The sequence below is a fragment of the Psilocybe cubensis genome, chromosome 1 (assembly GCF_017499595.1).
Source record: "Psilocybe cubensis strain MGC-MH-2018 chromosome 1, whole genome shotgun sequence".
In the NCBI taxonomy this organism is placed as follows: Eukaryota; Fungi; Basidiomycota; class Agaricomycetes; order Agaricales; family Agrocybaceae; genus Psilocybe; species Psilocybe cubensis.
In genome coordinates, this window is record NC_062999.1 from 4,032,811 (window position 1) to 4,057,428 (window position 24,618).

General features: G+C 46.6%; 9 protein-coding genes across 9 annotated transcripts; 6 read left to right on the forward strand and 3 right to left on the reverse strand.

The window, feature by feature from the left end:
- Nucleotides 1-1,071: 1,071 nt before the first annotated feature.
- JR316_0001361 (Chitin deacetylase 1) lies at nt 1,072-2,423 on the forward strand (the record flags this gene model as incomplete). Its single annotated transcript, XM_047887170.1, has 5 exons — nt 1,072-1,275; nt 1,385-1,536; nt 1,628-1,884; nt 1,960-2,225; nt 2,316-2,423. 5 exons carry the CDS (start codon nt 1,072-1,074, stop codon nt 2,421-2,423), a joined length of 987 nt encoding a protein of 328 aa, XP_047754916.1.
- Nucleotides 2,424-6,122: 3,699 nt separating this feature from the next.
- JR316_0001362 (MFS-type transporter asR1) lies at nt 6,123-7,576 on the reverse strand (the record flags this gene model as incomplete). The annotated part of the gene is made up of 8 exons (XM_047887171.1): nt 6,123-6,199; nt 6,264-6,428; nt 6,485-6,533; nt 6,593-6,883; nt 6,943-7,096; nt 7,160-7,371; nt 7,423-7,526; nt 7,570-7,576. The coding sequence occupies 8 exons, from the start codon at nt 7,574-7,576 to the stop codon at nt 6,123-6,125; spliced, it is 1,059 nt and encodes a 352-aa protein (XP_047754917.1).
- A 1,038-nt stretch (nt 7,577-8,614) lies between these two features.
- On the reverse strand, nt 8,615-9,085 carry JR316_0001363 (uncharacterized protein; the record flags this gene model as incomplete). The annotated part of the gene is made up of 3 exons (XM_047887172.1): nt 8,615-8,726; nt 8,777-8,904; nt 8,957-9,085. 3 exons carry the CDS (start codon nt 9,083-9,085, stop codon nt 8,615-8,617), a joined length of 369 nt encoding a protein of 122 aa, XP_047754918.1.
- Nucleotides 9,086-9,328: 243 nt separating this feature from the next.
- On the reverse strand, nt 9,329-10,324 carry JR316_0001364 (uncharacterized protein; the record flags this gene model as incomplete). The annotated part of the gene is made up of 1 exon (XM_047887173.1): nt 9,329-10,324. The coding sequence occupies one exon, from the start codon at nt 10,322-10,324 to the stop codon at nt 9,329-9,331; it is 996 nt and encodes a 331-aa protein (XP_047754919.1).
- A 1,498-nt stretch (nt 10,325-11,822) lies between these two features.
- Nucleotides 11,823-13,829, forward strand: JR316_0001365 (putative transporter C11D3.18C; the record flags this gene model as incomplete). Its single annotated transcript, XM_047887174.1, has 11 exons — nt 11,823-11,938; nt 11,998-12,109; nt 12,166-12,230; nt 12,283-12,436; nt 12,500-12,623; nt 12,678-12,838; nt 12,895-13,000; nt 13,056-13,183; nt 13,241-13,435; nt 13,490-13,608; nt 13,673-13,829. The coding sequence occupies 11 exons, from the start codon at nt 11,823-11,825 to the stop codon at nt 13,827-13,829; spliced, it is 1,437 nt and encodes a 478-aa protein (XP_047754920.1).
- Nucleotides 13,830-14,303: 474 nt separating this feature from the next.
- Nucleotides 14,304-17,367, forward strand: JR316_0001366 (uncharacterized protein; the record flags this gene model as incomplete). Its single annotated transcript, XM_047887175.1, has 7 exons — nt 14,304-14,398; nt 14,471-15,134; nt 15,186-15,260; nt 15,316-15,399; nt 15,455-16,223; nt 16,274-16,440; nt 16,495-17,367. The coding sequence occupies 7 exons, from the start codon at nt 14,304-14,306 to the stop codon at nt 17,365-17,367; spliced, it is 2,727 nt and encodes a 908-aa protein (XP_047754921.1).
- Nucleotides 17,368-17,751: 384 nt separating this feature from the next.
- Nucleotides 17,752-20,579, forward strand: JR316_0001367 (uncharacterized protein; the record flags this gene model as incomplete). The annotated part of the gene is made up of 6 exons (XM_047887176.1): nt 17,752-18,348; nt 18,413-18,472; nt 18,526-18,609; nt 18,668-19,436; nt 19,490-19,656; nt 19,710-20,579. 6 exons carry the CDS (start codon nt 17,752-17,754, stop codon nt 20,577-20,579), a joined length of 2,547 nt encoding a protein of 848 aa, XP_047754922.1.
- Nucleotides 20,580-20,912: 333 nt separating this feature from the next.
- On the forward strand, nt 20,913-22,212 carry JR316_0001368 (Poly(A) ribonuclease pop2; the record flags this gene model as incomplete). The annotated part of the gene is made up of 5 exons (XM_047887177.1): nt 20,913-21,067; nt 21,382-21,505; nt 21,563-21,732; nt 21,820-21,981; nt 22,122-22,212. 5 exons carry the CDS (start codon nt 20,913-20,915, stop codon nt 22,210-22,212), a joined length of 702 nt encoding a protein of 233 aa, XP_047754923.1.
- A 30-nt stretch (nt 22,213-22,242) lies between these two features.
- On the forward strand, nt 22,243-22,760 carry JR316_0001369 (CCR4-NOT transcription complex subunit 8; the record flags this gene model as incomplete). Its single annotated transcript, XM_047887178.1, has 2 exons — nt 22,243-22,299; nt 22,350-22,760. The coding sequence occupies 2 exons, from the start codon at nt 22,243-22,245 to the stop codon at nt 22,758-22,760; spliced, it is 468 nt and encodes a 155-aa protein (XP_047754924.1).
- Nucleotides 22,761-24,618: the final 1,858 nt, after the last annotated feature.

Consider the following 24,618-nt stretch of genomic DNA (forward strand, 5'->3'; position numbering starts at 1 on the left):
CAACTTCAACTTCAATGTTCAGTGTGGTGTAGTGTAGTGTAGTAGTAGTGTCATGCCTGCTCGTCTACCTGACTGTCCGGACGAGCGTTCAATCCATTCCAATCATCCATCCGAGTCCAGGATGGCGGGAGTCGACCTGCAAGGAGGTCTCGAGTAATGGTAATGTACAGGCTTCAAGGATCCACCTTGAAGCTTCCGTATTTCACCAGTTTCTCTTCAGCGTCAACGCTTTAGCTTTCTACTCCAGAGTTAAAGGGATGCGTCCGAGCCCCTATCTGATTCAGAACAACTACTATACGCCATACCCACCATCCCCTTTCTCACTGCGTAGTACACAATATCAGTGACTAAAGTAAGGAAGAGTATATACCAACTTTACTTCAGTAACACCACAACGTGCAGAGTGAACCCAGAGCTCCCTATATCGACATCAACCCTGCATAAGTGTCTAATTGATTGAGCGACGCAACGACGCGACGCGACGCGACAGTTCGGAAACAGATCCCGCCTCGCACGTGACACGCGCATCCACCATCCGACGGACGCCGTCACCCGTGGGCGTATTTCATTCTCTAACCCTATCACTATCACTATCACAATCACAATCTCATACCCAACGGTCAACCCATTCGCAAAGAACACAAAAAAGCTCTTATCTAAAGATAGGATGATACTCCCGCTGCGAACTTCTCCAGTCCTATCCATATCCATATCCATATCCCTATCAATGTCATATTCTGATTATCCCATGCCCGTGGCCCTTTTCTGAAATTCCCAAGCGCTGCTAGTATCCGACGTCGGGTGATATGCATATGCATATGCGACCCGTGGGCCGTGGGGCGTGGTCTAGCTTTCTGTCTTTTGTTTTTCTCTCATGTCGAACTTGCGAAGGGATTTGGAAGAGATTAGGAGGGACCCATGACCATGGCCGTGGACCTATATAACAGGGCGAACATTCACTCAATGCTCAACCACCACTTCTCCAACAACCAAAGGTCTCTCACCCACCTTCCTACCTACTCTCCAATATCTAAACCCCGTCTTTAGATCTCTACAAGCTCTTCTCCTACAATGTCCACATCCACATCCACCGTGAACCTGACCAACTACCCCCCACGCGACTTCAAAGGGTACGGCCGTGTGCCGCCCAACCCGAACTGGCCCAACGGCGCCAAGATCGCGGTCAACTTTGTCATCAACTACGAAGAAGGCGGCGAGAACACGCTCGACAACGGCGATGCGCAGGGCGAGGCGATGTTGCAGGAAGTCGGCCCCGTGCGTTTTTCTCTCTCTCTTTCTTTTTCATTTCATGCTTTTTAACCTCTGCGTTTCTATTTGTATATCTGACTTTACTGATTCTGTTTGGCCTTTTTTGTTTTTGTAGAAAATTGGATTGCAGGGCGAGCGCGATATTCCGATGGAGACTCAGTTCGAGTACGGCTCGCGCCGCGGTATGTGGCGCCTGCTCAACCTCTTCGAGAAGCACAACATGGCCGTGACAATCTACGCCGTCGGAAAAGCATACGAGCAACAACCGTACGTTTCCCCTCCCACCCCTTCCCACCCCACCCTTCTCACACAACTCACATTTCCCAATTTCCCAATTTCCCAATTTTTTGTAATCCAGAGACATCGCCGCGGCATGCGAACAAGGCGGGCACGAAACAGCCTCGCACTGCTACCGCTGGATCGACTACACGCTCATGGACGCCGAGACGGAGGAGAAGCATATCAGACAGGCAGTCGAGTCGTTTAAGAAGACGAGTCCGACGGGCAAGGTCCCTGTCGGGTGGTACTACGGCCGCCCGTCCCCGCGCAGCCGCGCGCTCATATCCAAAGTGTACCGCGAGCTCGGTCTGGAGCTTTTGTACCAAGCTGATACCTGTACGCGCTTTCTTCTCGTATCTTAAAACCTTTTTTTTTGCTGAACTTCCCTCTGTCCCTCTGCTCCGCCCACAGACGCCGACGACCTCCCATACTACATCCCCGACCCCATCGCAGGCCCCTCCGAAGGCCTCCTAATGATGCCCTACAGCTACGACTGCAACGACTTCAAATTCTTTGTCGCGCCAGGGTTCGGCTCCTCCATGGCCTACTTCGAACACGCCAAGAACGGGTTCGATACGCTGTATGAGGAAGGCGAGAACGGGCAGCCGGCGTATCTTACTGTTGCGCTGCATGCGCGGGTTATTGGACGGCCTGGGAGGTTTCAGGCTATTAAGCAGGTGCGTTGGTTTTTTGCTTTCTTTTTTTGATGGGATGGGATGTGTGTTGATCGTTGAGGATGGTTTCCTTTTTGTTTCTTTCTTTTTCAGTTTGTTGAGTATGTGGCGCAGAAACCTGATGTGTGGGTTGCTACCCGCGAGCAGATTGCGAGGCATTGGAAGGCGCAGTACCCGTATCAACCTCCTAGCGCTGCCTAGTTATTTTCGATAATTAGATAAATGCGCATATATCAGGCCTCAGGCGTTATGGGTGGAGAAGGTCATCGAAAGGGTGCTGCTTATTACTTTATATTAGATTTAGGATCAAGCTTTTCATTTTTTCATTTCACGTTCATTCATTCTCATTCCTATTCCTATTCCTATTCCTATTCCTTCTTGTAAAATAAGCAAAGTAAATCTATAATCCGATTTTTTCTCTATGGTAAAGGGTATTATTTGAGCATATGCAGTGTGGGTTACTTTTTTTAAAGCTGAAGCTGATATACGAAGTTTGGAATGACAAGTAGATGAAATGTTATAACGCTACATGTGAATGATAGTGCAAAAAAGAAAAAAAAAAGATAGTAATTACTCTACGCCATACGGGATGTGCATGTGAACCTTAACCAGCTGAACACACGGAATGGTTACGGCGTTACGGTTACGGTCAGATTCAATTCCCTCTTCTCGTCCTCTATCTTCTCTTTTTGCATATCGTCAAGAATGACAGTCGACACCCTTCTCTCACTCACACTCGCATCCTGCTCAACATCCGGTACCGCGGCGCTGTGACCACCAGATCCCAAATTCGCACCCGCACCCGCACCCGCACCACCTTGACCTTGACCTTGAGCACCACCACCACCACCACCAGCTGCAAAAGCAACCCGCTTCCGCGCCTCCAGCCCGCCTTCATACCCAAACCACGTAAACCTTCCACAATGCGGGCCACGCACGAGGAGGAGCAGGAGCTGCAGCCCAAAGAGGCCTGTGGAGAGCGCGGCGGCTGCGCGCCATCCCGAGTGGACGAAGACGTGTGTGCCGACGGATGTGCCGATTACTTGGCCTATGAAGATCTATAGGATGTGTGCGGTGGTGAGGATAACGCTGGATTGACGCTGGATTGAGACGATCCCCAGCCTGACTTAGACTTACGGAGAGAATGGAGACTGCGTTCAGACGCGACCGCGCGGCGGGCGAGATGCTACCGTCAGAACAGCACATGCGCAAGTGTCAGTTTCGAAATGTAACGCAATCCAAATGTACAAGGAGAAGGACAGACCCAAAGATCGAAGTTGTCAATGAAACGCGGACCATCTGGGTGAAGACGTCGAGGCCGAAGGCAGCGATGACGACAGCTGCGACGCTGATGCCTCCCGCGCCTGTCTGCACCGCGGACGTGACTAGGAGCATCGCGATGGCGAATAGCGTTCCGTACCACGGCACGAGCTTATCCAGCACGCGCCCGAGCAGCGGGCCCATCGCCACGCCCGCCATACCCACCAAGCCGAACAGCCCAATGACCAGTCTGCATGAACATCTCAATCAGTATGCATTCTACCACCCTCTCACGGAGAAAATACCGTACGTGGAATAGTCGTATGGCGGCCCGCCGAGGAGGAAAGTGAGCGTCACCCAGAAATTGCTGAAGCACGCGCTCGACGCCAGATTGAGGAGACACGCTTGGATAAGGACCGGTTCCGTCACAGCGAACTTGACCATCGTCCACAACGTCTGCCAGTACGTCAGGTCGCTGTTCTTCGACGGATAGTCCGGGAGCATGAGGTAGCTGCCGCCCAGCACGAGCGCCTGCACGCCGATGGCGAAGTAGTACACGACGCGCCACGACCTGAACTCGGCGATGATGCCCGCCAGCACGCGCGCGATGAGGATGCCGAAGAGGAGCCCGGAGAGGACGAGCGAGACGGCGGATGCACGGCGCTTCTCTGGCGCGAGGTCCGCGGCGAGCGGGGTGAGGATCTGCGGGGTGACGGAGACGATGCCGACGAAGAAGGAGAGCACTTGGAAGACGACGAGGTTGTTGGTGATGGCCAGGCCGATGGTGAGCGCCGTTGAGATCGTGACGATGAAGAGAATGAGCTGTCTGCGACGCAGGAGGTCTCCGAGCGGTGAGACGAGTACGATCCCGATTCCATAGCTACATGTACGCTCAGTATTCAGGATTCTGCTCCAATTTTAAGATTTGACATGAGAATCAGCCGTACCCAGCTTGGACCAATGTCGGTATTCTTGATAAAAAAAAAGATTAGTCGAGACAAAATCTCTTTGCAAAATATAGGACGCACAGTGACACCTCGCTGTAAGATGCATTAAATGATTCGGATAGTTGTACTGCACGGATCGTCAGCGACGCGACATGAAATAGTATCCCGCTGCGAACTTAATAATGGTTGACAGTAATACAAGTTGGCTACAGCTATCGGAGTCACGACCCAGTCAACGCTTATTCCGACACCGATTGTATTCAGTGACTCACTGAAAGTAGAAGCGAAGGCAAAAGCAATGTTCAACAGCAAACCAAAGTGCGGAGGTTTGGACGGGTCGTATCGAAGATGTCGAGGAATAGGCAAGAACCCGAACTCCTTGGTAAAAGCAACCTCTTCATCGCCCATAACTTTCTCTTCGCTTTTCAACTGCGTCAGACTCTCCTTCTTTGTTGACTTCGTGTCCCGAGGCTCATTGTCCAAAGAAGCCGTCGGAGACGGAGACGTTTTGGCACTCCCGTTTCCCATTTCGACCTGATAGAAAATGGCCTCTGAAGACCGAGAGCCTGAGAGCCAGAGGCAAGCAATCCCGGTGTACGTCACGGTAGTAGAACGACGGCAGGGGTTTGATAAAAATTCTGCATGGCAGTATTTAAGTAAATCCCTGGAGCCTTTTTTCTCAGCCGTTTCAAGTGATTCAGGAACGATGGCCGATGGCACAGAGGCCAAGGTTGTCGCCCCACTACGAGGGATGTTGACAATTCATTTTTAAGGAAGATTTTCGCATCAATATATGGATTGCGATGGCTTATTCTTGGGACTTTCACACGTATTGTTGGAAGGAGATGTTAATAACTTTCGCCTTGACGGTCCTGTCCTAGATTTATAATTGGTTTTGCGATGAAGGATCATACTGGACTCACCAACTTGAGTTCTTTGGTTATAGTTATTGTGTCATAAACGTCGTCCACATCGTCAAGCGATAGCGTTTCAGAAAGGAACGGAACCATTGATGGCAGCATATCCCTACCGGCGTGATTGTGCACAGAGCAACATTGTGAGAATCAAAAGTAAATGACATAATTGGTACCGTTGGAAAAGTCCCAGATTAATATTGGGCAGACATGGAATGAACAGCCCGAATGACGGTGAGCCTTCAACCCGTTACGGACGTCCCAGCATTGCCAACTGAATGTTGAACGTTCGTCCAGGAAAAGAAGCACTGTGAGCTTTCTCTAGAATAGAATCTCAGATATCAGCGTGAGTGATTCAGAATTAACTGGAAATGGGGAAGATAAACTCTGGGTCAAAGGTCAAGTGAGAAGTGAGGGTTACATGGTAGCTGAGAGAATCCATATTTTCGAAACTGATGTGGTTGGTGATTACGAGAGTAACAAGAGCCAAACACGGACACCCAGTACTAGAAAAACATTGGTCTAAAGAAACATCACACATTTTTGCCTAGTATTTTAAGTATTATCTACGCTTCACCATATCTGCGCTAGGCAGAGCACAGGAAGTATCCTCAAAAGTCATGTTATTTAACTGAACCATGGAGCAATATTTTATGCCCACTCTCATCAAGTCCAGAGGGTTTGATGTGCGAGACTCGATGGGCGAATTGATACCCGCGCACTAATTTTTTCTCGCCGAAAGGTCAAAGTCAGAACTTATAGCATTCGAGACATTTGGATCATGTCAACTTCTTCTTGGAAGTTGAATGAGAATTCAAAATCAATGCGCTCAGGCTCGTTGCAACAGCCATAGATCCTAAGATGCTTTATCAGATCCAAACTGAAAACGGAATGGCGGGATTGTTTATACGAGTTCTTACCTACGAATATTTCGACCTTGCGGAATCCAAAGCCTCCGTACACAGTTTTGGCGGTACTTTGGGTGTCGTAAAGTGAGGCGGCGATGATAGGACCAATGGTGGCTCCGATTCCCTTGAAGCCGGAGAAACATCCCATAGCGAGACTTGTTATATGATCGCGAGAACCTTCCAATAAATTTTCAGAACACGTTATTGGATTATTAATTGAGCACAGAGCAGACCTCCAATATCAGTACCAGCTGCGGGCCAAATGGCTGCGATACCCCCGCTCTGCGGCAAAAAATCGGGTCAGCATACATCGATATATTTCCCAAAAACAAAGAACATACGAATCCACCGAATATAGCTGCAAATGCGAACACCAGAGTTAATGACGACGCGAATCCCCACACAAAGAATGCTGCAAGAGCACTTCCTAGGCCGCTAACGAAGATGATGTATGGATATGGATACGAATCGCTGATTCTTCCGAACAATAGGTAGGACAGTGAAGAGGATACATTGAAAATGGCGAGAACGACAGTGGAAGGCAGAGTAGCAGACGAAAGCGACGAAGTGTAGGTTGAAATAAGGATGCTGACAGGGAAATAAGAAAGCGCTTGCAAAATGCTGATCGCAAGCTATAATATTAGTCAGCACTTCGCTCAGCGCAGGAGTAATTGCTTGTGAGGAGACCTACCATGCTGTATAAGAGAGGGCTCTTGAAGTGAGATAAATCGCGAGGTAGCCATGGTTCTCTAGGAATGGGCATGGTAGACTTTCTAATGGGGACTCTGGGGTTTACTCCGAGAATAGCAAGTCCGCCGGTAACGCCTAAAGCCAAAGCCCATATCCTGTAATAAATTATGCAATGTTCAGGACATTAAAAGTTATAATATGGCAATAAATTCTCAAACCTCAACGTCCAACGGAATCCCACACCTTTGAGCAGATAACCCATGATCAGGGGGAAAGCAAAACCTGCGAGACCTGCACCTCCGAATATGAGGCCTGCGGCAAGGCCTCTTCGATTGACAAACCAATCAGGGATCCAAATGAGAACCGGTGCATACATTGCACCAGCAGCGACACCGAACACCACTCCTTGCAAAAGGATCAAACGCCAAACCTGCGACAGAATCAAGTGACTAGAATTATATCGATCGTGGAAGGGCATTACCTGGGTAGCGAAACTTGAAAGGAAAAGTGCAGCGGAGCAGATGCCCAAGGTTATCCACATCATATGCTTGACATACTCGGGATATCGTTGTGCGACTGGATACACTGTCAGAACATCTTTGGGCCTTGGAAAACACATATCACTTACAGGCCATGACTAACACAGCTTCCATATATTGAATTCCCAAAGACGTTGTACCAACAGAAGAAATGGCTGCTGCTGAAGCCGTATTAAATGGAGGGTGCGAAGTGTAGTAATCTTATGTGGACAATGATCAGTTGACATACTTCTCCTTTGGTGGCAAATCAAGCAGACCTTGAAAAACGCCGTATGTGTTGTTCCAACCCCAGATCAACATCTCGCACAGGCAACAACAGACACAAAACAACCAAGCATGTCGACCCTATCATTATCGGAATGAGTCTAATTTCGAAGCTTGACGTGACTCTTCCTACCATGTCTACTGGAGGAAGTGACGCTTCGGTCGAACCGACAGTGTCGTTTACAGTGCCAGAGGGGTGTTCACGTTCTACTTCCTGAATGCTTGAGGGCGAAGCATCGCCCGCTCGATCTGCGTTTTCTCGTCTATGAAAGACTTCAGCTGAAGAAAAATTTGCCAGTTCCACTTCTGCGCTCATTTGAAGACCGGGTAAGCATTGCGGATACTCAAGTATATAAAGTCTTTCGAGGAGGTTATGACTCGACCACATCATACGCTATCCATGTGGTCCACTAGCCGAGAACAAATTGCGCTTCGGAGCTATCGGTAAATTGTGAAGTCCATGATAGGCCCTAGGACAAATGTTAGGGACCAATATAAAAATACAAGAAGAACACCAACACAACAACATCAAAGGGCAATCGATATCTTCAGATTCTTCTTCATTCACGTCCAGTTCACCAATCTAAGCGAGCATGGCAAATAATAGTTTTGTTTGATTGGTAAACTTGGCCGGTGGCCGACTTGTGTCACAGTATCTATTACAAATGTAATACTGTCTGTATTCCCAGAAGATGGCACTTCGCCTGAGTATATGAAGGTCGCTAGTGTTTGCCGTTTGGTTGTGCACCCAAGGCACTTGGGGCCGATAGGTTAATGTTGCACAATCCTGCATATCATAGCGGATTGAGAGCCTGTATGACAAATGCACTTGCACCCATGGGTTCGCACTGATAACGCGAGTTTCGTTTCTCAGCCGTCGCTTTGGAATGGGGTTGATGCAACAGAGTCGACTTCCATTTTCAAGTCGCGAGAAGCAGCAGAAGAGGCGACCTTGCGAGCTGAAAAGGCAGCTAATTGCGCTCTGGAAAGCGACATCAGTGATATGCCAGAGCGAGATGGCAAGGAACGAACTTTTTGCGCTCCTTCAACATTTCCAACATCTCGATGACGTCGTCCTGCTCCTCAATCGTAAGTTCCCCTCCAGGTAGGTTATTGGCAAAGTCTTTCGCCTGAGCCAGCGCATTTTTGAAATTAATTGTCTGTGGAGATGAATATGAGGCCAGCGTTTGCTGTAAATATAAGACGACGCACCGCTTGCAACAACTTTTGCCTTGCCTGAGGGTTGGATATTCCCGAAGTCTGCTGTGTGAGTTCCAATACTTCTAAGAGCTTGGGAAGGAGCTCTGCGTATAAAGACGAAGGGAATACGCTGGTCGACATTGAGAAACGAAAAGGATTTCGAGTTCAAACAGGTTCAAACGTTCATAACGTTCGTGGCTTGTTTGTCACCCTGTGGGAAACTATTTCCCAATGTGAATTTTCGCCGAAATGCCCCACACCAGCATCAAACTGTTCAATTTTTCATCGAGTTCAATGACATTCCACAATTTCACACTATTTCACATTACATAGATTAAATATAATCAGTAATTCGTATTTTATGAGATAGAACAGGATAGAACGCTAAGTAGTATGGAAATGTTTATGGAATGGCCAAGCGGCCTTCTGATGGTCAACATCGCAGTAATACGCGCTTCCGCATGGACATTTGCGAAGGGTCTTTCCTGGCGCCCCACAGTGACCGCACCAGTGTTCATTTTTACGGTTGTCCCACCTTTCCTTGACCCTCTTCGCCACTTGTCTAAGCCATGCACTATCTGGAGCATCGTTGATCCTCGAACTGTGTTTCCCATCTTCAAAATTGTTCTGCGTCGCGAATCTTGGCAAATAGCGGTCGACATATTCGTGTACAGGCTCTAAAAGGAACAATCCACGGCCTTTGCATCCACGGCCAACGTCTCCAAATTGCAGCGAAGAGAGGTCGAGAATGCTTTCGATATTCTGACCGTCTTCAGAGAACGCAAGCACGGCGTGGTCGATAACTCTGGCTCCTCCGGAGATGTATGTTTGGTTGTCGGGCAAAACACAGGCCAAGGTTAATGAGCTAGGTTCCTTGAGCTTCATTTCCAAAATGAGTCGAGCCCCAGCTGATACGGTATAAACCTTTGGTCCATGGTTATCAATAGTGCGCACGCGAATGGGGATGGTGTTGGGATTGGGAAAGAGGTCGATGAAATGCTGAAACAAAGTAACAGTACGATAGCATCCGTCATGATTTCGGGCTTGCCAATACAGCGTCTCGAGCTGTTTGGGATTCAAACTGGTCAATGATGGCGACGGAGAATCGGGGAGCATGTTGGATGGTAAGTCGGGACGTGTCTCCGTTTGACTACCCCTCCTAGGTTTGTCGAACACCATACCCGTCTTAGGAACGTTAGGGGCTGCCCATTCGGGCGCTAGAAGTCTAACGGTCTGAAAGTCTGAATTTGTGACTTCACGTAGCTTTGCGTGTCTGAAACGGGGCTCGGTTGATGCCCGCTCGTAATTGAGGAGGAGAGCAATGTCATGCAGGTCGAGAATGTCCGAGTTACTGGTCTCATTGGAGCTATCTGAAACCATGAGAAGATGAAATTAAGGAAAGAAATTTGGACTAGGGACCAATACAGTTTCTATCGTAGGCAGCAGAACCTTGTGGATGAGTTTTGATCCTCCCGCCGCATTGCGTGAAATGGTTGGACCTATCGCGTTAACGGTTACGCGTTAGTCACGTGGTTTGGTACAGCCAAGTACTTTCAATCGGAGATAATCTCTGATATCAACCCCTAAGGTTAGGACTCATAATTGATCATTTTTTCCGACCATACGAACCACAAATCCATTGCCCCTCTTTGGGTAGTTGCTGTTTTAATTAATGCACAGCCGCGTTACATATTATTATTCTTTGTTACGGCTGCATGGAAAAACGTTTGCCGGAAGGTCAGGGGTGGAGCATGGATTTCGTTATCAAGGTCTTTATTTAAAATTGATACCCCACTCCAGATCGTTTCTTTACCCCACATTTTCGACAATATCTGGGGTAATGTCAATTAATGTAACGTCCTGAGATTGTCAAGCCATTCTCGCCAGTTCTCGGCGCTTCGAACGGTATGGATACTTAGGATTCAACAATTTTAAGGGAAATCTGATACTGTACGGGCAATAGTAGATTGCGCTTCGAACAGTGTGGATACTTAGGATTCAATATTTCTACGGGAAATCTGATACTGTACAGGCATTAGTAGATTGCAGTCTGTCTAAGGCCTGTGGGCTGTACCTAATGTACGTCACTCTTGGCCTTGTAAACACCTCATGTGCACTTACGGAGTCCCTTTACTTCCTGTCTTTCCTTTCCCTCTCCGCCGCCTTGGCATTTGTCTGTACCCGTCGCGGTCGATTATGAATTTTCTTGTTCATTTTCATTGCCGATAAGTCACACCACCACCTTCATCGTGCATGCCCCCAATATGGCGTGGCTCTCGCAACGGCAGCGGATGGTATGCTATAGCTGGGCTTTATTAAAATTTTGACCCTAACCAAAGTGGAACATACCATGCACATATCTTACACAAAGATGATGTGAAAAAACGCTTCATAGTCTTGAAAATGGTTGGAGAGTGTTAATATTCATAGCAACCTGATCAACTAATTTCTCCACTTCACGACGTTAATTCTTCGACCTATCATGCTTCTACTTGTCACTGGTTTCGAGCATCAGGTACTTAAAAATTCAAATACGACCAGGACACACTAATTTTGATTTTCATCTTACATTTTTACTCCCATAGGTCCCGCGTCAAATTGCTAGGCATGCGGCATGCCATCTAGCTGGGGAAAGTTGAGGAATGCAGACTCGGAGGGCTTTGAAGTCCGTTCTGTTGCAATTCTACTATAGCCCATCAGAGCGTCTTGTGACGCCCAGCAGTTCACGCCCCTCGATTCAACGCGACGGTTCTCCTAAAAGTATTTCCAACGTGGCTCTCCTTCAATGTCCAGTGACTGGGAAGCGTAGAAGCCAATAAAAGGCTCGTTGTTCGTGAGTCATTTACCAGGTTCCCGTCGCCCCATTCCCACTTCTCCGATGGCTTCCACTACAGACTCCAAGAACAGCTCTGACCTCCGAGTTGAAAACATAGAGAAGAGTGAAACCCCTGCCCTAGACGCCCATTATGACCCCGCTTTTGTGAAACGAACGATGTATGTTTAATTGTTTGCAAACACTGAACATTGCTGACTGTTACAACCTCCCCCTCTAGCCGTAGGGTGGATTGGAGAATGTTGCCACTGTTGGGATTCCTGTACGCTGTTGCCCTGATTGACCGTACCAATCTTGGTATTGCCCGCTCAGCCGGCATGGCTGTCGATCTGGTGAGTTTTTGGCCCATTAACTGAGAACGATTGAAAGGAAATTGACGCTCGGCCAGCGATTAACGATTGGAGAGCGGTACAGCATCGCATCGATGATCTACTTCGTCCCATACATTTTGCTGTAAGTGAAGGTTTCATAGTCACTTCCCCTTTATTGACCGCCTATTTTGCAGAGAAATTCCAAGCAATCTGGTTTTGCGCTTTATGGGTGCTCGACTATGGCTCACAATTTGCGTTGTCGGATGGGGAGCAGCGCAACTTGGAATGGGTTTTGTGCCAACTTGGGGATACCTGGTACTTTGCCGTGTCTTCTTGGGTGTCTTCGAGGTATGTAGCCCAATATTTGTACAAATTGGCACGAGACAAATGTTAAACCGCTTGATATTCTAGGCAGGTTTTTTCCCCGCACTCGTTTTCATCATCACTACCTGGTACAAGCGCCATGAGGTCCAGAAGCGCCTTGCCATTTTCTATCTCTCCGCAATGGTCATCACGGCTTTCAGCTCGATCTTCGGTACTATAATCTCTTCTGATAACAAAGAACACATCTGACCAAGATATCATATAGCGTATGTTCTTACCCTTCTCAAGGGGCGCGGTGGCCTCAATGGATGGCAATGGATTTTCATCATCGAAGGAGTTATCACCATTGCCCTTGGACTCCTCACCTGGCTTTATATCCCCGATTTCCCTGATAAGAGCAAATTCTTGAATGAAGCCGAGCGAAAGGTACGCTTTATATCCCATACCAAAGAGTTTTGAATATCCATTCAACGCACACACAGATGATTCTTGATCGCGTTGAAGCTGATCGCGGTGATTCCATTCCCGACAAAATGACCAGGGCCAAGTTCTTCAAGCATTTCTTCGACCCTCTTGTTTGGGCATTCGGTAAGCCGCTCAATTTTTCACGATGATGAACTATCGACTTACAGTCCGTCCGAAGCCTACATGTTTTTGGCCTCAACGGTCCCCGCGTACGCCATCGGATTTTTCATCACCATCATTCTCGGTGGAATGGGCTATTCGACGACAGAAGCATTGCTCTTAACCGCTCCTCCTGGCTTGGTCGGCGTAAGTAACTTCTACATTGACAGTCTCTAGGAAACTTACTGTTCTTTGAAACTTTAGGCCATCTCAGTATATTTCTTTGCTCATCTTTCCGATAGGACAAGATTGAGAGCGCCATGGCTTGCTGCTCAGAATCTCCTCACAATCACTGGTTTGTTTGTGGCCGCCTACGCCAAACTTAATGCTGCCCGATATGTTGGACTCTTCCTCGTCAACATGGGCGCCTCTGGCTGCGTACCAGGCGTCCTTGCATATGTTCGTCAAATTTCCATCAAATTGTTGGAGGGTATGGCTAACTTATATCGACAGAGTGCTAACAATATCACGAGTCATACAAAGCGTGCCATTCAGACTGCAGTAATCATTGCTGCTGGTGGAATAGGAGGTATCCTGGCTACCACTATGTACAGGGAAAAGGACTACCCAAGGTCGGTGTTATCTGCAACATCACCAGTCACCCCTTTGATATTGATCGTGTTGATTCCTCGTCAGATATATTCCAGGCATGTGGGCCACCATTGGCTTCCAGTTTGGAATGCTCGCTATGCTCGCCATTACGACATTCGTCTTCCATCGCCGAAACACCCTGCGTAGAGCAGGCAAGATCGGTCCTTTGGAAGGCCAAGAAGATTTCTACTACACTTTGTAGAATAACGCGTCACGACACGTTTTATTTTCTTTACTCTATATCAATGTGTAATTTAAAACTGTAAAATATCAACAAAAGATAAACAACACAAATCTGTGTGAGCACTCGGCAGAAAGGGATCAAAATTATTTTGCGCTCAGAGCCGCTCGCGTTTTATAAGCGCGGTCATGCCGTGAGAATATGTTGCCAATTTCATGTGACCTGTTGAACAGTCGAGGTCGAGATGCCACCAAACGCGACGCCTATCAAGTCTTGAAATCTCCCTTGATACTTTTATACAAATTCTCGTACAGGCGTGCATAACACTTCATACCTGAAAATTCTTATTCGTATTTGAAGACATCAAGCCACCACGAAAGCCGAGGCAATTCCTTATCTGCAACAAGTACTGGTTTGATCCTCAGGCTGCACTGCATATCATTGGCAAGTTGATGGTATCGCCAATAGTCGCAGAAAGCACAACATCCACGAGCTATGACCTCTCAACCATTGCTTAGAGCGCAGAAGGCTTCAGAATCTGAGACTTATGGTTCTTCAATAACAGCGAATGTCAACTCCAATTTGCCCAGGTGTGTATACAACACAAGTTCTTCCCTATCCTATCCCGGTGCAGAATAAGACTAAATCATAAAGAACTTCAGAGATACCAGCCAATCAATCAGATGGATCGAACCAGAAACTCACGAATTTCGTTCTCAAATTGCATCAGGAATGGATAACGAGTTTGTCGAGTGCAGCGTTGATATCTTTTTGAAGCATTACCTTCCCTTTGAACCATCAGATGAAGCCGTTGAAACATGCATTGCAAAACTTCTCTGCAAACCTTTTTCTTTCGTCGACGGCGTAAGTGGTGCAAATCCTAGGTCCGAACAGGTTCCGGAAAAGCCTAGGCGATCGACGTGTGTAAAAACGTTGCCACAGCCTAGTTGTATCGAAAGGCATCCTATATTGTCAGTAGTAAAGTTTAAGGAACAGAAAGAACCAACAACTTGCGACGCTGAAACAACTGTTCTTCGATTCACAAATTACATGATGCGCCCTGGCAGACAAAGTTTAGGAAACAAGAGTGTCTTCGCGCAATTGAAGTCTATTGCTGATGCAGTCGGAGGCCACAGCGAGACCTGTGACGGCAGAGTTCGCAATGATTTTCATTATCTAAATTGTCCGGACGCAGTCATTTCGTCAAACATAGGGGGCTTTAAGAACAAGATCGACGCCTGCTTTTCCAATGGAGGAAGTGACTTGAACGTCAAGAACATCGCTGTGCCTATTGAGCAGCAAGCTTGGGTGGCAAGCAAATACTTTGTGAGTAAAATTTAACCAAGTATCACGTACTTTCTGCCAAACTTTTTCAAGACTAGTGACCGTCAGGTAGTATCCGCAAATGTTCAAATTATGAACGATGACGTGCGGCGTATGTTCACCTATGGGGTATGTAGAAATAGACTCTGCAAGACGGAATATTTCTGATTTTTATTGGTTTCAGATGACCTTTGAAGGCGATAAGGCAACGCTGTGGTATCATTGTCGCTCTCATTCTGCTGTTTCGAAACAATTCAGCTTTGTCGAGGTATTTAGCATGCTTCTTTTCAATTGATGAACATTATTGATGTAATAGTCTCTAGAATCCCAGATTACTTGTCAAGGTGTTCTTATCGTTTCTATTTGCAACAGACGAAGAACTCGGCTACGATACCAACGTCACTGCAGTCGAAGGCAAGAAGCGTCAATACATTTTCAAAATCCCCAGTTCTGATGGGAAATCGGCCAAGTTCTACCGCACACTCAAGGTACTTTCTGAATACCCCTCGAACAACATCTCTGGTCGCATGGCGCGTGTATGGTTGGTCGATCGGGTCGATTCTGATGGCAACAAAATTGGCCCGCCATGCGTCTTGAAAGACGTCTGGCTATCCATAAATGCTCTCACTGAAAAGGAGATCCAGACGGCCATCTTTGCAGATATTGAAAAATACTGTCATCCCGATAAGCCAGATTACAACCTGGCACTGGATCCTCCTACACGCTCTCCGCAGGCTGCTCTCAATGCTATCAAGATGCGAAATGCCGAGCTTGTTGAATCTGGAGAGTACAAGCAGTACTTTCTTGACATTGAAAGTGACTATTCTGGCAAGCCATCCAAAGACGTTTTGGAGGGATGTACTCCCGACATGGGCTTGTTTCACAGCGCCCATGCGAATAGGATCGCATCTTTGAACAACATTTCTATTCCATCGGTGGGATCGACAGGTTTTTCAAAGACTCGTCGGTCTTCCATTAGAACATATACCCCCCGTAAACAGTATCGCGTCATCTTCAAAGAAGTCTGCCAGGCTGTGGGTGATCTGCCTACTTTGGGGAAGGTGGTTAATGTGCTCAAACAAACTGTTATTCGTGAGTGACAATCTTGATCAAATATCCACATTTTCTTATGTACTCTCTAGCCCTCTCTCTCTTGTATTGCGCCAACTGGGTACACAGAGATATCAGCTCTGGGAACATTCTTGCCCATCAGCAAGGCTCAGTCTTTCGAGCTAAGTTATCAGACCTTGAATATGCCAAGAAATTTCCGCCACCTGCAGACCATCAAGGCAACGCTGATGCCAAAACGGTACATTTGCTATTTTAATCTTCCATGTGTACTGCTTTCCAAACAACATTCCAGGGAACTCCCTTTTTTATGCCTGTTGAGATAATGCAAAACTGTTATCTGTATGGCAAACCGAAAGCCGACAACGTAGATTCAAGAATCGAGGACCCAGTTATTTTGTTGGCAGAAATGCAACGCGTCGAGCATGGTGCTATGAATGATAAAGTTTGGACGAAAATACCATCTTATGAGGCGGTAATCTATAATTTCCAACACGATTTAGAGTCACTTTGGTGGGTCTTAGTGTGGTCTCTAACTGCACGTGTCAACCACCAACCTTCCAGGACGTGGGCCAACCAAATTTTTCAACATGCCGATGTACCTACCTCTGAGAGGGTAAAATTTCTAAGGCCCTTTGACGAAAAGGATCTTGACACAAACACAAAAGCTCAGGACCCTTTGCAAGCTACCATGCTCCCATCGATCTCATTTCTCAACTACATCGTGAACATTTTAAAAGATGCCTTGCATGTTGCTTATTCAGAGCATACAAGCAATGCCATCCTGAGAGAACCGCTATCTTATGCTATTGTTGTAAACCGCTTTTATTTGGGTTTCCAGCTATTCGACCGTGTTGCTGGCGCCCCCTGGGAGGAAACCCCTCTGGTGATGAACATCCCTGCTGAAGGTCCCGACACTGTCCAACCTGTTGATACCAATACAGCAGTGTCTAGTGCTCCTTCACTTATCCCCCATCAAAAGGGGTCCAATCCAAACATTCGGAAGACAGCACCCTCAGAATCGTTTCAACCAGGCTCGGGCGACGAAGACGTCAAACCTACCATAGAACAGCAAAGATCAAAGCGCTTTAAAAACCAGGATGATTCTATCACCAGCAGTTTGATGACTGGGCGCCAATCCAAATCAAGCACAAGATCGAAAGCTTGAGATGATGATTCAACTCGACGTCAATAAAAAGCGACCTCCATCTCGTGGTTTTACGGGCCGTACTTTTACAGTTGTTGACTCAATAATTTATACTGTGTTGTAGCTAGTATATAAATCCATAGATAAATTCGCGATAGCACAAGATTTTCTCAGTCACAATTAAAAAAACCATTGCTTCACCTAATGCACAAGGGGAGGCAAGATTTCTTTGTCGGAAGAATAATAATGAGCATACCGTGAGAATGTGTTGACACCGTCACATGCCAGGCAGTGAACGCGTTGAAATGGCATTTTACATCTCCTCTATATAAGTCACCTATGTTCTGATATTCCTTGTGCGTCAGAATCCAGCACAATAATACCCCCTCATTTACAATCCTCTCTATGTCTACCTATGAGTGCCTTTTCCAGCGCCAAATGGATAACGAGTTTGTTGAGTGCAGCGTCGATGTTTTCTTGGAGCATTATCTTCCATTTGAGCCTTCTGAACTAGCTGTCGAAGTATGTATCTTGAGACTTCTTGGAAAGGACCCTGTTCCCACCAGCAATGCTACTGAAGGTTACCCCAGCCCCGAACAGGCTGCAAGAGCGCTTAGACGATCCACATGCTTAACACCACTTCATCAACCTGTCAATGACAAAGAACAGCCAATATTGTCGGAAGTCATACTGGAGGAAACCACTGCTCTTCGATTCACCGACTATATGGAACGTCCTAGTAAACAAGAGGCAGTGGAGAAGACGTTATTTGCTCCCTTGAAGTCTATCGCTGATGCCGTCGGAGGCTACAGCGAGACCTGTGACGGGAGGGTTCGCAACAATTTTCAGTATCTGAATTGCACGGAAAGAGTTATTTCGTCGGACATCGGGGGCTCAAACAATAGGATAGATGCCTGCTTTTCAAATGGAGGAAATGATCTGTACACAAAGGATATCGCTGTGCCTATTGAGCAAAAGGTCTCCTGCGCCAACAGGGATTTAGTAAGTGTTATGCAACCTTTTGCACATGCTTTTAGCCAATCTTTTCTTCAAGAACAACTGTCAGGTAGTATCAGCAAATGTTCAAATCATGAACGATGACGTGCGGCGCATGTTCACCTATGGGGTACGTAGAATAGACTCTGCAAAACGGAATATTCTGATTTTTATTGGTTTCAGATGACGTTTGAAGGTGATAAGGCAACGCTGTGGTATCATTGTCGCTCTCATTCTGCTGTTTCGAAACAATTCAGTTTTATCGAGGTATGCTCGTATGGTTCTTTTGAATTGGCAAATATTATTGATCTAATAATCACCCTAGAATCCGAAATTACTCGTCAAGGTGTTCCTGTCATTTCTATTTGCAACACACGAGGAACTCGGCTACGATCCTAACGTCACTGCGGTGAAAGGCAAGAAGCGTCAATACATTTTCAAAATCCCCAGTTCTGACGGGAAATCGGCCAAGTTCTACCGCACTGTCAAGGTACTTGCTGAATACCCCTCGAACAACATTTCTGGTCGCATGGCGCGTGTATGGTTGGTCGACCGGGTTGATTCTGAGGGCAACAAGATTGGCGCGCAATGCATCTTGAAAGATGTCTGGCTTTCCGTAAATGCTCTCACTGAAAAGGAGATCCAGACAACCATATTTGCAGATATTGAAAAATACTGTCATCCCGACAAGCCAGATTACAACCTAGCATTGGATCCTCCTGAAGACTCTCCCGAGGCCTCTCTCAATAATATCAAGATGCGAAATGCCGAGCTCGTTAAATCTGGCGAGTACAAGCAGTATTTCCTCGAAATTGAAAGTGATCATGGTGGCAAGCCATCCAAAGATGTTTTGGAGGGATGTACTCCCGTCACAGGCTTGTTTCAGAACGCACATGCGAATAGGATCACATCTGTGAACAACAATTCTATTCCATCGGTGGGATCGACACCTTTTATAAAGAGTGGACAGCAATGCAAGCGAACATTTACCCCCCGGAAACAATATCGCGTCATCTTTAAAGAAGTCTGCCAGGCTGTGGGCGATCTACCTACTTTGGGGAAGGTGCTTAATATACTTAAACAAACTCTCATACGTAAGCTCCAACCTCGATTAAATTTCTACATTTATTCATGTATACATCCGTAGCCCTTTCGCTCCTGTACTGTGCTGGCTGTGTACACAGAGACATCAGCTCAGGGAATATTCTTGCTCATCAAGAAGGCAGGATCTTGCGGGCCAAATTGTCAGACCTTGAATATGCCAAGAGGTTTCCTCCACCTGAAGATTATGAAGCCAACGGTGACGCCAAAACGGTACTTTGTTATTTCACTCTTCTATGGGTCTTGTTGTCTCAACAAAATTCCAGGGTACTCCTTTTTTCATGCCTATCGAAATAATGCAAGAATTTTATATATATAATCGAATCGACAACAAGAACGACATAGAATTTGCAATTCGCGATCCATCTCTTTTTGTCGCCAAACAACAACTCGCCCAGCTTGGTGCCCGCAGGAAAAATACTTCGCAGAACGATATGTCTTGTAACTCGGTGATCTATAATTTTCAACATGATCTTGAGTCGCTTTGGTGGGTTTTAGTGTGGTCTCTAACCGCACGTGTCAGCCACCAACCTTCCAGGACCTGGGCCAACGAAGTTTTTCAACATGATGTCGTGCCTACTTCTGAGAGGATACGCTTTCTGAGGGCTTCGTCCAGCATCACGCTTGAAGATATCATGCTCCCATCAATCTCATTTATGCATCTCATGGTGGACTACATACGATCTGCCATGAATATTGCGTATTCAGAACGAGCAAGGGACGACACACTCAGAGACACGCTATCTTATGCTATCATTGTAGACCGCTTCCATTTTTGCTTTAAACTACTCGAGAGTGTCGCCGGCTCCGCTTGGGAGGAAACGCCTCTTGTGATGAACATCCCCGCTGATGGCCCCAACTCTGTTCAGCCTGCCGATGGCGCTACAGCAGCGCCCGGTGCTCCCTCACTTTTTTCTAGTCGTAAGAGACCCAATCCAGACATTGGCAAGGCGGCACCCTCAGAATCTTTTAAACCAGGCCCGACTGACGAAGACGTAGAAGCTACCCTGGAACGGCAAAGGGCTAAGCGCATCAAAACGCGGGATGATCCTAACGCAGGCGGCGGCTCAAATGCCGGAAGGCAATCCAACACCGGGACAATAGACGACAGGGCGTCGATCCAAGTTGGGCACTAGGTCAAAAACTGGAGGTCCGTAGCTCATTTCGATGTAGATAAATAACACCCTCAATCTCTCTTTTTGATATCGTCACTTTGTATCATTTTATGCACTATATCCATTTCCTGCAATGAAGTTTGTTTCACATCAAGGTTGACCCTGCACAACATGCTCATCATACTGGATTAACGACGACATAACTTTTCTCTCGCTGACAATCGACAATCATTTAAACAGCGTCTTTCGGAGTCTTCCGAATACCCAGGTTGTGGCGACGTTGCGGATAGACACCTCGTCATCTGCAGCTGCTAGTGCTAGTGGTACAGTAGTGGTACAGGCAATCTACACAGGATGAGGGCGGAGTCGAGGTCGAGGGATAAGGAAAAGGAAAAGGAGAGGGAGAGGTCGAAGGAACAAGGGAAGGAGAGGGAGCGCACGCTCACGCGCGCTGAGGCGGCCCGCGATACTCTGCGTGTACCTCTATCTGGTTGGGTGTCCGCGCCACCGTCCTCATCCTCATTCACATCCTCATCCCGTCAACTAAACACATAAAGGAAAAACAAAAGGAAAGAAAACGGGAAAGACAAAAGGAAAGACGAAGACGAAGAAAGTGGACAAGGCAACTGAAAAGACAACAGAAAAGACGGAAGAACAATCTACACCTACCCCAACCGCACACAAAGCGTCGTCAAAGTTGAATCTTTGGCCGCAATACATTAAATTTACACAAATATTTAATTATATATGTAGCTTATCGCGAGCAAAAAAAATTATGTAATTAATCCTGTAACGTTCGTAATTGCTCTCCCGGCAACTCCAGCACCAAACTTGTCCTCTACCTTTTGTCCTCCCTCACGGGAATACGCGATGTATGGGCACCTAATCTAGAGGCGGAAATGAGAGTCATCCGCGATCTGATAGAACATTTCCCGTATGTCGCAATGGTCGTATCTCAGTCCACATATATTTCCAACACATCGCTCATCCAATGCCACTAGTAGGACACCGAATTTCTGGGAGTCGTCGCTCGTCAAATAGGAAACTTTAAGACTTCCTCGGACTACCATTATCAAACTATGCGGTGTAATGTTGACCTGCTCAAGATCATTCAAGTTGGGATCACGCTGGCGAACGAGGACGGGGAGTTTCCACAGGAAATCTCAACATGGCAGTTTAATTTTTGATTCAGTTTGACGTGTGTTCTTCTGTTCTGTTTATACTGTAACCACACTGACGAACCTGTTATTTAACAACCCAGTGATGATATGTTCACGCCTGACTCTGTGGAACAATTGCAAAAAGCTGGTATTGATTTCGGACGCCATGAGGAGTTTGGGATCCTTCCCAATGATTTCGCCGAACTTATGATTACGTCGGGCATGGTGCTATCGCACGATACAAAATGGATATCTTTCCGCAGGTGTGTGGTCTGCCCTAACTAGTTGCTGTTAGCCATTCCGACATCCACCGCACAACGCGCTATTGGAAGAGCCTTCTTTAGGCTTCGTGTCTTCTGAACAGTTTGTTTTACAGAGCTTGCTGACAATTATTGGATTCTAGCGGCTATGATTTTGGATATTTCGTGAAAGTTTTGACAGCGGAATCTCTACCGACAAACGAAGATGCCTTCTTTTTACTTCTCAAAATATGATTTCCCACCGTTTACGACATCAAGTTCCTGATGAGGGCGTCTAAGGCCCTCAAAGGTGGCTTGCAAGAAGTTGCAGACGACCTCGGCGTACGTATTCAAACATGATTTATTTATTGATTTCTCAAAAACCATCATAGGTCATGCGCATCAGCACGGGTCAGCATGAGCAAACTGGCTCTGACTCTCTCCTGACAGCTTCAATTTTCTTCAAGATGCAAGAAATTTACTTCGATGATCACATTGATGACGCAGAGTATTCAGGGAAGCTATACGGTCTTGGACAAACCTTTTCGATGTCAAATAGGTTGACTGATCCCGCAAGAGGAGGGGTTACGATCGCCGAGAGAGAAGATAGAGGTTCAGTAAGGGACGCTCACAACCAAACACCTGGACCCAACAATGGTAGCAGCCAGCAAACACAGCCGACGTCGATGACGTTGGGTCCTATGACAGCTGGTATACAACCTGCCATGACACCTGGTGGATATGGCTCCATGAACAATGGACCACAAGCATACATGCGGACGATGGTAGGGGGAGGGCGTTAATGTATACCTGGGCTACCCCATTGCGTATTTCTACTCTCGGAATTGTGTGGCATGTATATCTGTATTACTGTATTGCTAGATAGATAAATGGCATTTTCTGTAAACTCCTAACCACTCGAAATTGGCCATACTTATGTCAGGACAGGTTATGTACAAGAACCATTCTCAGATCCGGATTTCATCTACTTGTCCACCGCGGTGGTTCACGTGATAATCAAACTCTAACTTTACATCGACCAAAGTACCGAAATTTTCCAAAAAGAAAATAATACAATTGAGCCTAATAAATTATGAGCGTTAGAACCCTGAATAGGGCCACTTTTTCTGTATATGCAAGCTCCCTAAAAACCAGCTCCAAATATCTTTTCTCTCTCCATTCTAAGGACGAGATACCTTCAAGGTGACATCCAATCAGAGTAACAAAATATTGCTTGTGAGAGCGCCTCAGTGCCGGTCCTTAGGAAGAAAGGTATGAGAAAGGAGCTTCTCAGGACAGGTGTACATTCCTTTATCTCCCGCCATTCGCCATTCAATTTCCTGCCAGTGAGTGAACAAACAAATCATAGTCAGTGAAAGCTCTTTGCGAGAAAGAATATTCTTACCAGATACATTTCCTAGCCTTTCATACAGAAATCAATGTTGCTGTCAGGAGTGGTCTGAAAATGGTTGGAGAAGATAACACCTATGGACAGACTCTTGACCTGTAGTTTTTCGAGCTTGTCAGGTCCAAGACGCTTGAGGAGTAGGACAATAACGACTCAACACGTATTCGACACTGGACAATCCTTGTTGCACGACATTGGGAACGGTCCTATAGCAATGGCTTATTCGATAGACCAATTCCTTGTTCGGAAGAACAGCAAGAATTACATGAAGAAAACATACAAGAAGAATCCAATGGACGACCCAATGCAACACCAGTATTGTAACTGGCAGCCTAGCCCTTGTCATTCATCATCTGGAATGATGCTGGGGTGGTTGCCCAATTAATGGCGCCCCACAATTTCTTGTTGGAAAGCACAGCAAAAGCAAAGCAAAAAAACCAACTGGGGACCAGGCAAATAAAAAAGGGACTGGCCTAGGATGGATGGTGTGGAGAGCACTTGGAAAGCAGATAAACTGGACCAACCAAAAGCAAAGATCTTCATCCTTTGTCCATTTTCCCAATGCACAGATGAATCTACATATTGGTTATGCACTCCCTCATCCGAGGAGGCGTCATCATAGTCATCTATCGCAAGAGTACCAGAATCTGACATTCTGGATACAGATTATCAAGGTGCGCATAGTACTCGGGACTGTGACTACATTGATGCTATATTGGAAATGAGGAGTGACGGGAGCATTGGAATATAGGTCAGTGGTCGGACAGTTGGGTCCTGGATGCTGGCTATGCCGGGCTGAGGGCTTGAGATGCTGCTAGAGGATATCAAGAATGAACACTGCTGGTGTTAGTGTCAGGGTACGTATTGGTGCCACCCCTATCCGTTATTGTTATCTGTTACGGTCCCACGCTGTCATGCCTTGTTCTATCTTTGTGTTCAGTCCTATGTCTATCGTTCCCCTGTTTCATCTATTGATAGTTGTCATATATTGAGTACTCTGGTCCAGGAAGTAGTTACTCTGGTCTCCATGTATATATAAGGTCCTGGGGTTAGTAGTCAGACCCCAGCTTTAATATCAACTTGGTCTTTGGGCATTCTTCTCTCTTGACTTAAGTCGATTCCTAACAGTTAGCTACAACTGTTATCAAATACCTTGGGATACTGGGCTGAACTTTGTACAATCGGCAGCAAACCTCATGGTCTTGAGACACTGACTGCGTATGGGCTGATGGGTCGGAGATGGACAGTGACAC